Source organism: Medicago truncatula, chromosome 4, assembly GCF_003473485.1.
Source record: "Medicago truncatula cultivar Jemalong A17 chromosome 4, MtrunA17r5.0-ANR, whole genome shotgun sequence".
Lineage (NCBI taxonomy): Eukaryota > Viridiplantae > Streptophyta > Magnoliopsida > Fabales > Fabaceae > Medicago > Medicago truncatula.
Genome location: NC_053045.1, coordinates 62,280,386 through 62,293,637, shown reverse-complemented (window position 1 = coordinate 62,293,637; position 13,252 = coordinate 62,280,386). Strand labels below are relative to the sequence as shown.

Sequence of the window (13,252 nt, the reverse complement as noted above, 5' to 3'; positions counted from 1 at the left end):
AAGATTAAAAATTAACATCACAATAATTGAAAAAACAAATATAAAAATTACACAAATCTCTACTAATGCTTCAGACATTTGAAGTTAATAATCCGATCCCATGATTAATTCTTAACTGCCGATAGGCACGTTCCAAAGAAACCATAAAAAACCACCAACGTAATTTGAGACAATTTAAAAAATTGAAGTTTTTGAAGAATCGGTTAGCATAGAAATAAGAAGATCGTAAGTTACTCTTGATTATAACCGGGGTGAGGTTTAGTATGGGAAAGGATAGTTCTTTCCCATGATGGAAAATGATAGTTCTTTCCCATGATGGGAAAGTTAAAGCATGATCATTGATATAATACTTTTTAATTTGGACGGCTGAGATGTGTGACCTGTTAACTTTTTGATGGGTTATATAAAACAAAAACAGTGACCCCACCTCATAATTAAATAACCATTTATCTTTTGTTTCTACTAGTGGGCTTTTGCAATTATTTTTGGACATGCACGCTATGAGATCCAACTGGGTGTAGCTGGCTGAAACTGCTTCTTCTTCACCCATATAACATAAAACGGGTCGTTTTGACCCGCAATTTGGCCGGACTTGATCTCGCGATTTAGCCAATGAAACGCAACAAAATTACACAGTTTTGATCGTGAGACTGATTCAACATTGATAATTTTCAATTAATCTTCGGTCAAAAACACATCAATTATGGCAAAAAAGAATTAAGCTTATATTTAACTATATCATTGAAATAAGCATAACTTAATACAATAGGAAGAAGAATATTGTAAACCGTATGATAGGATGTGCAGATGAGGTGGGAGAAGATGAAGAGATGGAAGATGAACATCCATTTATTTTGTTTGAATGTGAAGAGCAACGAATTATCGACCAAACCTTTAGCTGCATAAATTCACTTTTAACCGCTAAACTACTTTTTGGTCCTTAGTAGTATTTCTATTTTTTTTTCTTCTCTCGAATGCTGGTGAATTCTTGGAAACGGTGGTTAAAATCCAGAATGTGTTTCTATGAGAGATCAAAAAGAGAAGAATATTACTTGGGTTAAATGATTTTGAGATGTGTAAATCAAATTCAAAACGTAAATGTGAGAGTTCATGGGAAGGAGGTTCTGTCTGAAAATATGTTCAACTAGATAAATTAATTCAGATGTGGACGAACATCCAGTTTCCAAAAGTGGCTTTTGCGCTATTATGACTAAATGGGAAGGTGCAGTAGTAATGTTAAACAACATTAAAAAATAAACTGAGTATTTTTTCTTTCTTTCTTAGTTCTGCCGGTTAAAACCTACAGCTATCCTGGGGAAAGGGACTTTTCCATGGTGAAAAAGAACTCCTCTTTCCCATGTTAAACGACACCTATAACCGGATATTAGTATTTTTGACATTGTGCATGTGAGAATTCCCTAAAAAAAAAAAAACTGTTTTATTTTATTATAAATTATAAATAAACTGTCGGCAAGCAGAACTTTACAGCTGGGAAATTCTATTCCAATCTCCCAAAATCCAACGGCTAAAGTACCATCTGTCCCACACCTCTACTAAATGTGATGTGGATCCCATCACTCACTATTTACACCACTTATCCCTATCATCCCAGCCGTTTCCACCTTTCAATCTCCTCCATCAACATTCACCATATTCTAATTCTCTTTCTTTTTTGTACAAAAAATTACCATATTCTCTTTTATCCACTTAATTCTCTTTAATCCAATTAAATAACCAACCTTTTCTCAATTGATGATGATTGCATAGTTAATTTATTTATTGCTGGTTTTAAAGACACCACCATACGAAAATTATGGGGCAACCTTTTTTCAATTTCCTCTCAAAAGTTACTATATTCCTTTATACAGTACAATCTATTAAAATAACTACTGTTTTCCCAATTTTCTAATGGATGATGATTGGTTTATTTATCTTTGATGGAGGAGATTACGGTTCAACCAAATCTAGACAAATCAAAATCTTCCCTAACCGAAAAATAGAAATCAAAACTACCAGATAAAATTATAAATCAACAAATAAACTAATGTACCAAAAATCAGAAATAAATATCATTGAAGAAGACAAAACGAACTTCAAAGTCATTAACTTTCTTTACAGATGAGAAAAAAAATGTAAAATAACAAAAATAAAAGAAGAAAAGAAATCAGTCAAGGAACAGCTGTATGATTTAGCTAGCTGTCACCTCTTCTCAAGTAAAGAATAATACTAAAGAATATATTCTTCCTTCTTTTTGGACTTCTTTCCTTTTTTCTGTCCATGACTGTAAATTAAAATCCTAAAAAAAACTAAGAAAAAAATTCAATAATAATTAATTTAAAGTAGTTTTGCCATAACCATAATAAGAGAGATACCACTTGACGAATTTTTTTAACCCGGTTTGAATATCTGTAGTGGGTTTATACCCGAATTCTCTTCGAGCCGAAGTGATATTAGCATGAGTGAAAGGAACATCACCGTTTCCAGGCATATCTACGATATTCTTCTTCGCCTTCACCTTCAATAGTCGCTCAAGTATACTCACAAGTGTCGGCACCGTCACCGGCGAAGTATTCCCCAGATTAAAGATCCGATACGGTGCTGCTCCACGTTTCTTCCCACCTGATCCAGTACTCTTACCAGAAGTATCCAATGATCCAACACATCCCTTCACTATATCATCAATGTAGGTGAAGTCACGTGACAGATCAACCCGGTTCTTACCCCGATAAACCGTAATCGGTTTTCCCTGAAGCATATTTCTAGTGAAAGTAAAAATAGCCATGTCTGGTCTTCCCCATGGTCCATAAACAGTAAAAAATCGTAAACCGGTGATTGAAAGACCGTAAATGTGATTATAAGTGTGAGTGATTTCTTCACCTGCTTTCTTCGTCGCTGCATATAAACTCGCCGGTTGATCGGTCCGATCCGATTCAGAAAACGGAACTTTCTCGTTTAAACCATAAACCGAACTCGAAGAAGCCCAAACAATCGACGGTTGAGGGTTCGCCGTTTTGCAAGCTTCAAGAAGCGTGACTAAACCGGCGATGTTACTGTTAACATATGACATAGGATTCTCCATAGCGTATCTGACACCAGCTTGAGCTGCGAGATGCATCACATGAGTAAAAGCCACAACATCGAAAAGCTTTGCTAATAGCTTCGCGTCGTTTAAATCACCATGCACGATGAAAACGCCGCGGCTTTGTAAAAGCGCTTTTCGAGCTTTTTTCAATGAAGGATCATAGTAATCGTTGAAGTTATCAAGTCCAACGACACCATCACCTCTTCTTTTCAAAGCAAGAGAAACATGGGACCCAATGAAACCTGCTGCGCCGGTAACAAGTACTGACATGCCGCCTTGACGGTGGATTTGAGCGGAGGCTCTGACTTGTTTTTCCCATTGAATTCCACCCCATGAAGCGGAGAGATACCGGCTACCGGAATCAACGACGCCTTGAAAAGTGACGTAAGAAACAGTTGATGCGATAAGCAAAAGCGCCCACAAGAACATGGTGCTTGATGAACCGAAACAACGGTGAACCTGACGGTTCATTAGACCGTGGTTTCTTTCGATCTTGAATTTTCCTGGTGTAGATGGGTAGAGTTGGTCTTCCAATGAAGATGATGATGGCATTTTCTTTTATCTAAGTGTAATTTTAGATGCAGATAATAAAAAGGGAGAAATTGTTGAAGTTAATTTCTGCACCTGAGTTTTGAGGAATTGGGAGGGTGATTATATATAGTGGTTATTTACCTTTGAAGCGACAACTAAACGCGTGAACGCGTTAAAAATTGGGACAGGTTGGAAGAGAGAGAAAACACAATAACTCAGACAGTGAGTTTTTCTCTTTCTCTCTCTATCTAAGTAAGGAAAATTTTCTAGACAGAGAAGAATCTGCGTGTCTTTGATGACTCATTAGTCTGAATATAGGTTGATTGATAAATAAATATGGTTGTAATTCCGATTTTTTTTTACTAACTTGGACCCAAATTTTGGTACGTATTTATTACAGTATATTCAAATGATATTTTTGTACAATATATTATGATTATATTTTATCAATAAATATGGAAATTCCTAATTCTTTTTAACTTGGATTGGAAATTTCGTATTTTATATCTTTTTACAATATATTCTTGTCAAAAAAAATGACATGATATTCCTAATTTTCACAAAATATTATAATTGTATTTTATTCCTAAAACTGGCTCATTATGTCGCGGTAAAATTGGTTCATGATTCATTCATGTGTCGTGAAGGAGTGTAGTAGTGTAGGAGTATAATATTATTAAAAAAAAAAAAAAAAAGTGTAGTAGTACAATAGCTGGACAAAAATAACAGTCAAAATTAAGCAACTATAGTTAGGTCTTGTTTGTGACTGTGTAATTTTATAGTAGTATTTTATTAAGACTTGGAAATTCAATGCATAACCCATTGGCTGTTTGGGAAAAGAAAGAGCAGAGCAAACCCGTGTGCTATTCTTTATTATTTTCCTCACTTCCACAATGGCCGACTTAAAACAGTACTACTATCTCTTTGTTTTGTCACACTGTCTTCACCTTCGATAGTTATTACCTAAGTCACAAAGGAATGTAATTGTTAACTAAGAAATTTTGCCTCTAGTTAACTAATACAGACCCCTCAAAAAAAACTAATTAATACGGAGGAGATCGACTGCTCATTAGCATATCATGAAAGATCATGAAGGCCCGAATCTATGATATTCGGATAATACTTAGGTGACATAGAATTAGATGATATTGATCAATTATAATGTCATCCAATTTTATGTCACACAAGTGTTATCCCATTATACTCATGAAGTTCATTCTTTAAAGGGTGTATTTATAGAACAATGGATTCTCCAACCTTACGAAAGAGTAGAAAAAAAAATAGCGGTTACAAAGGTAAACTATAGTAAAAATAAATTTATTTAAAATACTAAAAATGATGCCGTTTGATTTGTATACATTACATTAGATCTTGAACCCATGTTCTTTGTATTGTGAAATTGCTTTGAAATGTATTCTTTCACTATGCAATGTCTAATGACTCTAACAACTGTTTTAGATGTGATTTTTGAAATGAGGTGTGTGTTTTGTTGTTTCATTTCAAAAAGAATGAGAGCATTTTAAAAGTAAGAGGGATTTGTGTGAAAAAAGTATTTTTAAGAGTATTGATGGAAGCTGGAATTAGTTGAGATCGGGTGAGTTTCCTCAACTATGATTCTATTGTTTCAATCGATTAATATTGATGGATGAACTTTTGTCTCCCTATTGTGGGTTCCCTAACTATTTTAGTTGAGTGTTACGTACGATTGTTTTGAGTTTTTTGAGCTACGCAAAAAAATGCATTAGAAAAAAAAACTGAAAGATAAAGGGATAAATTGTGAAATAAGCTTGTTTTATTGTTTCAGTGTATTAAATACAATGTATGAACAAAGTATTTATAGTAAAACTATTGCTTATTAACCAAACTTCGTGACTTACAACCTGTAACCTTTATTCGGCTAATTTTTATGGGTGTTGCGTGATAACTTCCACGATAACGAGATCTTGGCGCCCCATGTTTGGCTTCAACTTCCTCTTTTCTGCATGATCCTCTGACAAGTTCCTTTTATGCAGAGTTCCACTACAAATCATGTCCTTCCCTACATTCCTCAGAACGCTATAAGAAGGCATCATCGGTAAAGCTCCGTTGTCCAATCCTGTTATGTTTTTGACACAATTTTGAGTCTATGCAGATCCACATTATGAGTTAGCAACGTTAATAAATAAAGAACCAGCTCACTCGGCTGCTCTAGCATCGCTTATCCTTCACTCGGCCGAAGGGCTTTCTCACATGATCACTTATTCACGAACATTGAATGATTTTTTTCATTTTTAGTATCAATGAAAATATCTCTCTATATATAGTAACTAATTATCATTTAATCAGTCATCTTCTACTTGATTTTCGATAATATTCATTTTTCATATTATCAAGAAAGAATTTGAGATACAAACGATGTAGGCACATGCCTACACAACCTACAACATGCATCTGTCTCTGGATCCCTTAATTGTTTATTTGCTAAATTCAGCTAACACTAATTATTTTTAGGTGTAAACAGTGAGCAACTTATTTGTAGACTGCTGTTGTTATAAACCTTAATTTAACTCATGTTCGGATATAACTTGGGTATTTTAGTTTGAGTTCTAAGTGCAGGAAATGTTGGTTAATTTGAATCTGAAAATATTGAAATAGAATTTAGAATCAGGTATCAATTACACCTTGAATGTGATAATTGTTGTTTGAATGCTTGATCTCGTCATCAACGACATAATGATGCTAATTCAATCAATATTAGCTGAAGATGATTTTTTTTTTCTTTCAAAATAATATATGAATTTGTTCATGAAATAATATAATTAAACAATTTGTGAAATAGTTGGTTGTTTTTACTCCAAGGTTTGCTTTTGTAATTAACTTTGTAGTTGAATCCTTGATTCCGTGGCTCATATTTATCTCACAAAATTATTAATTTTATTAATGGTTGATTTAATGCTTAATTTGTATTTGAATTTCTGTTTAAATGTCTGATTTTGTAACTCAACTCACATATATTAAATTAAATAATTTTATTAATGATTGATTGAATGCTTTATTTTGTAACTAACCTTCTGCTTGAAAGCTTGATTTTGTCTTCAAAATCAAGATCAAATACATAATGGATTGATTAGAATCACCATTTTGTACCTTTATTATTATTATTATTATTTTAAAGGTTAAAGTGTACTTTTATCCTAACTTTAAAAAATTTGCAATTTTGACCTCCAATGTACAAAAATTATAATTTTAGCCCCCTAAAATTTAGCTCAATTGCATCTTTGGTTCTTCTGGTCCACATGTGTAAATAATGAATTAAAAAAATAAAAAATACCTCATAATCATTTTATAAATTAAAAAAGGTTTAAATATGATAATCGTCCCTGTAATTTGTTTCAGTTTTGATTTTCGTCCCTGTAAAAAAAAATTTAAAATACATCCTTACAAAAAAAAAAAATTTGTTTGAAAACATCCCTAGCCCCACTTCATCATTGAGTTGGCATGGCTTTGCTCACGTGCCAGTTGCTGACTGTGCAACTTTTGCCACGTAGCATGCCACATAATAAAAAATCATAAAAAATATTTTTAAAATTTTGAAAATAGTTTTAAAAAAAAAACTGAAAATAAATTTAATAAAATACAAAAAATCATAAAAAAAATTCAAATATTTTTTTCGATCATATAATTTTTAAATATATATTTTGTTTAAAATATGAAAAATAAATTGGAAATTAGTTTTTTTTCTTTCTAAAATCTGGAAATAAAATTTTAAGAAATTATATAATCTTCACATTCATAACTTTTGACAATATCATTGTCAGTATTTTAAGAAAAAAAATATATATCATTTTTAAATTAAAAAAATATTTTTCAAAAATTTAATTTTCACTTTTTTTTTCAAAAAATTTAATTTTGACAGTTTTTTTGTCAAAAAAATAGGTTTTCAAAAATTAAAATTTTTTAAGTTTTTTCTTTAAAAAACAAGAAATTTTTGTAAGAGAACAAGAAAATAACTTTTCAAAAAATAAAAAAAAAGTTCTTGGAAAAAATCTGAAAATTATATGTTCAAATTTTTCTTTTCAAATATTGTCAATTTTATTTTCAAATTTTATTTAATTAAATAATTTTCGGTTTTTTTCATATTTCAAAAAATTATAATTTAAAAAAACATATAATCGGAATTTTTTTAATGATTTTTTATATTTTAAAATTATTTTCATATTTTTTAATTTCAAAATACAATTTTCAAAATTTTAAAATATTTTTAAAAATTTAATATTATGTGGCATGCCACGTGGCAAAAATTGCACAGTCAGCAACTGCCACGTGGCCACAGTTTTTTTTTACAGGGTGAAAATCAAAACTGGAGTAAATTACAGGGACGATTATCATATTTAAGCTATTAAAAAAATCAGAAAAAAAAAATTAAAAATAAAACCCAAAATAAATACTATGAATATGGCCCCATTGCTTTACCCCTCACGGTAATTGCAAATCCAAAACACACTACACAACAATGAATATGAAATCAAACAATATTATCATACATCTCAATTCACCCAAAATCAAGAAGAATCAAACGAAAATCCTCCCAGCCCAAAAAAGATTAGAATTACTTTCAAAAGCACCAACAATATCATCATCATCATCGACCTCAATGATTGGAAATAGAAACATATGCATATTCTCAACATCCTTCAAATCGAAGAACCCTAACTTTATTTCCTCCATTTTTGCGGTGAATAAATTAGAGTAGTGGTAGATGTTTGATTTTTTGCATAAGTATCTCCTTACCTGTCAGCTTTGTTGGGTCATTGGGAGGCCAGGGGGACAACCCACACATCGAAGCTAGAACAACCGCACAAGCAAGAGAGACACCACACTCTTACCCAAAACTTAAGGCAATGGGTTTATGGGTCCTCTTACTTATAAGGTGTTCAACCTTTACTATTTTATCCGATGTGGGACATAACTGACACTTGCACACAACACTCCCCCTTAAGTGTGAGTCTATTAATTCATCATGCTCCCCCTTCAAGCGGAAGCTCTTACTTGCTTGTATCGCCGTTGCTGGTTTCTCCACAAACGAACCGACACTACTTGTACCGCCATTGCTGCTTTATGCGCAAACGGACCGGCTGCCTCGTCGTACCCTTCGTCGAACGTGGCTCTGATACCGCTGTTGGGTCACTGGGGGAGCTATGGGGGACCGCCACATTGAGGCTAGAACAACCACACAAGCAAGATAGACACCACACTCTTAGCCAAAACCTTAAGGCAATGAATTTTATGGGTCCTTTTACTTATAAGGTGTTCAACCTTTACTATTTTATCCTATATGGGACATAACTCACACTTGCAACACAACAACAAGCTTGATGAAGAGGGGATGTAGATGGCTTCATTGGCTTGTTTGAGTTTCTGCACTTCTGGCCACTCATTTGTTGGATGTGTCTATGAGTTGAGTTTCTACACTTCTGGCCATTCATTTTTCTTCGGCGTGACGATGGTGGTTTGCAAGGAGAGGCGTGGGGGACGTTGTTTTTGAGTGAGGTTGTTGGGATTTGATAGTGAAATGAATCAGTTTTTTTGAACCTGGGAGAGAATATGGTCGGGTGTTGAGGGAGAAAGGTGAAGTTTGAAACAATGTTGTTGAAGAAATCATGGAGAAGGGGATGAAGATGGGAAGAAATTCATAAGGGATGCACATTCATGTGTTGAGGGAGAAAGGTGAAGTTTATCTGCCATTCCTTTTTCTTTCCTTGAATTTTATTTTTAATTTTTTTCCTATTTTTTTTAATTTTTTAATTTAATTTTTCATTTATTTAATTTTAAAAATGATTATATGGTTTTTTTTAATTTTTTAATTCAATAATTACACACGTGGCGTGCCATGTAGGCATTGACTGGTTAAAATTGGCCAAAAAGACCAAAGATGCAAAGGGGCTAATACACTTTAGCCTATTTTAAATAGGCGGTTTACACATACATTAGTTTTCTCTTGTGTTTCTTTTCATGATTTCGTCGTCTTAATGCGACATTATTTAATTTGTCATCTTGTGTTGCGTTGTTTGATTGTTTATTTGTTGCAATGCTTGCTTGGTTCAGATCGTCAATTCAACTTCAGTGAATTGTAGACTCAATCAATGACGAGTTCATAAACATTGCAATGTTTGCATGGTTATTTCGGTAATTTTGACTTTGTCACATTATTTCTATACATGTTGTCTTTTTATGCTATTAATCAAAACGTTGAGAGTTTATTCAAAGATTCATCATTTTCGTTACTATTGGTGTTGAATTTGTGTTTGTGTTTTATGTACTTTTTCAGTTTGCTTGAATGAGCATTAATTTTTGTTAAAAAAAAAAAAGTTCTTAGTATTCGGATCAATTTAAAATAAATTATTATTTTTATTATCCTTTTCACTTAATATTGAAGATCACATTTTAGGTGTTAGTTGAGAGGTAAAAGCCTAACATTGCAACCTCAGTTGCAAAAGCCTAACTTTGGGTTCTAGAATTGTGTTTTCTCTTTTTTTTTTACTGTATTAGAAATTTAGAATCGTGTAGTTAAATTATTTTTATTTGGGTAATAGATTAATTTTTTAAAGTGAATAGAATATGCATTTGTTTGACTAAATTGCCGCTCGATTGTTTCCTCTATCCTCTTCCATATGCCAATTGGATTTGCATGAGAGATTAAAAGACGGTGAAGTTTATGGTTTTTTATTATCTGGCAGATCATGGGAACATGTTCTCTCCTCTTTTTGTGGTTTATATTTTAGTACCTTTGAACCTTCCATGATGCTTCTTCTGCGGTTTATGAACACTCCAAGACAAGGATATAAAACAAAATTCAAGATTGCTCGTACTAAATAGGTGCATGTCAAATTTCATCACCAAACTAAATTCAAAATAAATTGATTTTTTTTCGTTAGTTTAATCAAATTTTATTTATTTTTTTATTGTTCTTCAGATTATCAAGCCCTATTAAAAATCGAAGAATAAAAATAAAAATATCATTCATTTGAAACAATTTATTCATTCTATGATCACACGCAAAATATGTATTTTTAAGGTAAGTTTAACATTTAAATTAATTTTGTGTAAAAAAAAAATTAAATTTCTTTAGCAAAAATGCTTTTTTTTTTTTTTTTTTTATAGAAAATCTAGTAACTTTTTACTCAAATATAGTGTTTAGATAGTATGAATTATTAATTATTACTATAGTACATTTTGTTGTGAATAATATTTTTTTTCCTTCTTTCTATTATCTAATACATTCCCCGGTCACAAATATAAGCAAAAATTTATGTTTTAGATTCATTCAATAAATGATGTATGTGATCTTTATTGTAGACAACATACATCATTTATTGAATGAATCTAAAATATGAATTTTTGCTTATATTTGTGACCGGAGAGTGTAGAGTACTTTTTATCGATGTAATTCTGAGAATCACGATGACTGTTTTCTTTCTTGAGGTAATATCACAGTGGCTATTGACAAATAATTTTATGTCATTAGTGGTAAAGTGAAACAAACATTTTATACCAAAAGAAAAAAAAACTTCTTTTATTTTATATTTTAAAATGCTAGCAACTAAATATAGTAAAAACATTTTGAAACTTATATAGTCAAACATTTAAAAGTGTAAAAAAATAGTTTTCTAAACCAATATTTTTAGACACTAGTTATCATGACCCTAATTTATTTTACGAAAACAATCTAAATTAAAAAAGAAAATTAAACACTAGTTATCATGACCCTAATTTATTTTACGAAAACAATCTGAATTAAAAAAAAGTGTCATTAACCTCCTGATCTAACCGATAAAAAGGAGAAAACAAAGCATATAGTTTACTTTTTTCTATAGCAAACAAAGAATATAATTTGAGCTTTACCCTCCAACAAATGCATAGTTTTTTTTTATTTTTTTGAGAGAGCCAACAAATGCATAGTTGAAATTCCTTTTTTTAGGATCGAGACATTATCCTAGTATTTGACGTTTTGTTTAATTCCCGGAAGACTTCAATTAGAACAATACAGGTGGTATACATGTAAGCATATCTTTATTTTTAATAAATAATAAAATATCTTACTTTTAACTTGTTAGCTTTTAAACATATGTGGATGTGGATGTCCAAAGAGTAATCTCAAATGAAGATTGTTTTGTAAACAAGTTGACCAAAGAATAACAAATAAGAAACAAACTAATTAAAAATAGCTACTTAAATAACAAATAGAAAAAACTGACCAAAACGTATAAGCAGATAAAAAAAATGTCAACCTTCCAATGTTTTAATATTTTAGTTCTCTTTTCGTATTATAAAGATCAAAATCATTCTCTACCAAAAAAAAAAAAAGATCAAAATCACCATCAACGTTCCTTCATTCGTATATTCATTCATACGTTCATTCAACCCATCTTCCATACATTAATATATTCATTCCTTGGTATATACATTCATACATTCATTCATTTATTTGGATATTCATTCATTCAATCATAAAATTAGACAAATCATCGGAAAGTCATTCATTCATTCAAAGGTGGTTTAGCCGTTTTGGTAATTAGATATCAACATTTATCAATTCATCATCTACACGAAACCAAAATAAAAAACAAAATGCAACAAAAATCATATGAAGCTTCTCCTCCTTATGGGAGCTTGATACTAAGTTGCAGGCAATGTTTCATCCACAATCCGCAAAAGACAAGCACATATGTCTTCAAATGTCATACCATTTTCCAGACCTTCTATCACAATGGCTCTAATACTCCCGTCGAGCTGCAATGTATCAAGAGTATCCCTGACATACTTATCGTCAATCAATACCTCCAAATTTGTCGGCCTAGTAGGGTCTCCCTTGACAGGTGGCAGTACCTTAAGGTGAGATACCCGATTGAACCATGATATGTATCTCGGTACGTGGTGGTGTAATGATGGGTGTTGCGGTGGTGGTGGTGATGGAGCCTAATGTTGGTCGTCCTGAACCTTGTATTGCCGCTCAAGCATACATGGTGTAGGGTCAACCACATGTGAGGTGCTTGTCTGTGAGGTGCATGTCCCATCGTCGTGCCTACGTCGGTCATGTTTAAAAGGACAATTTGCTACAACATTCACTCTACGTACCGAGCTGTGTTGGGTTGTCCTAGTCCTACAACGCCTAAGCCTACCAACGTCATCAACCATATCTACACATCAACCAAAACAAAAAAGTCGATAAAAAATTCTTCAAGAGACTTCATCAAACACTTGGAGCACAAAATAAATCAATTCTTAAACTACCACATTGCATTAAAACGTAGTTTAAACTACATTCACAGTCAAAATAAACAAGTAATTGATCAATAATTACTCAAACATTCATAAATTCCACAATAAAAAATCCTCAACACGTGAACAATTAAAAAAAGCCCAGACATATAAAATTAAGATACTTAAAAGATTTTGAATACTTACTTAAGTTTGAAGAAATTTGATAGAGTATGAATTGTTGGGGTAGAGAGGAAAAGTTTAGGTTTGTATCTGATTGACTTTGAAAATAATGGTTTTGAGTTTGTGTTTGTTAGTATAATTAATTGTCGTTTGGCAGCGAACGACAATTAACTACCGTTTGAGAGCGAACAACAGTTAATTGTCATTGGAGGTATCTGC

The 13,252-nt window shown here is 32.0% G+C and overlaps 1 protein-coding gene across 1 annotated transcript; it reads right to left on the bottom strand.

The window, feature by feature from the left end:
- Positions 1–2,047: 2,047 nt before the first annotated feature.
- Positions 2,048–3,826, bottom strand: LOC25494274 (UDP-glucuronate 4-epimerase 1). The gene has a single exon (XM_013603109.3). It carries the CDS (start codon positions 3,632–3,634, stop codon positions 2,330–2,332), a length of 1,305 nt encoding a protein of 434 aa, XP_013458563.1. The 5' UTR covers positions 3,635–3,826; the 3' UTR covers positions 2,048–2,329.
- Positions 3,827–13,252: the final 9,426 nt, after the last annotated feature.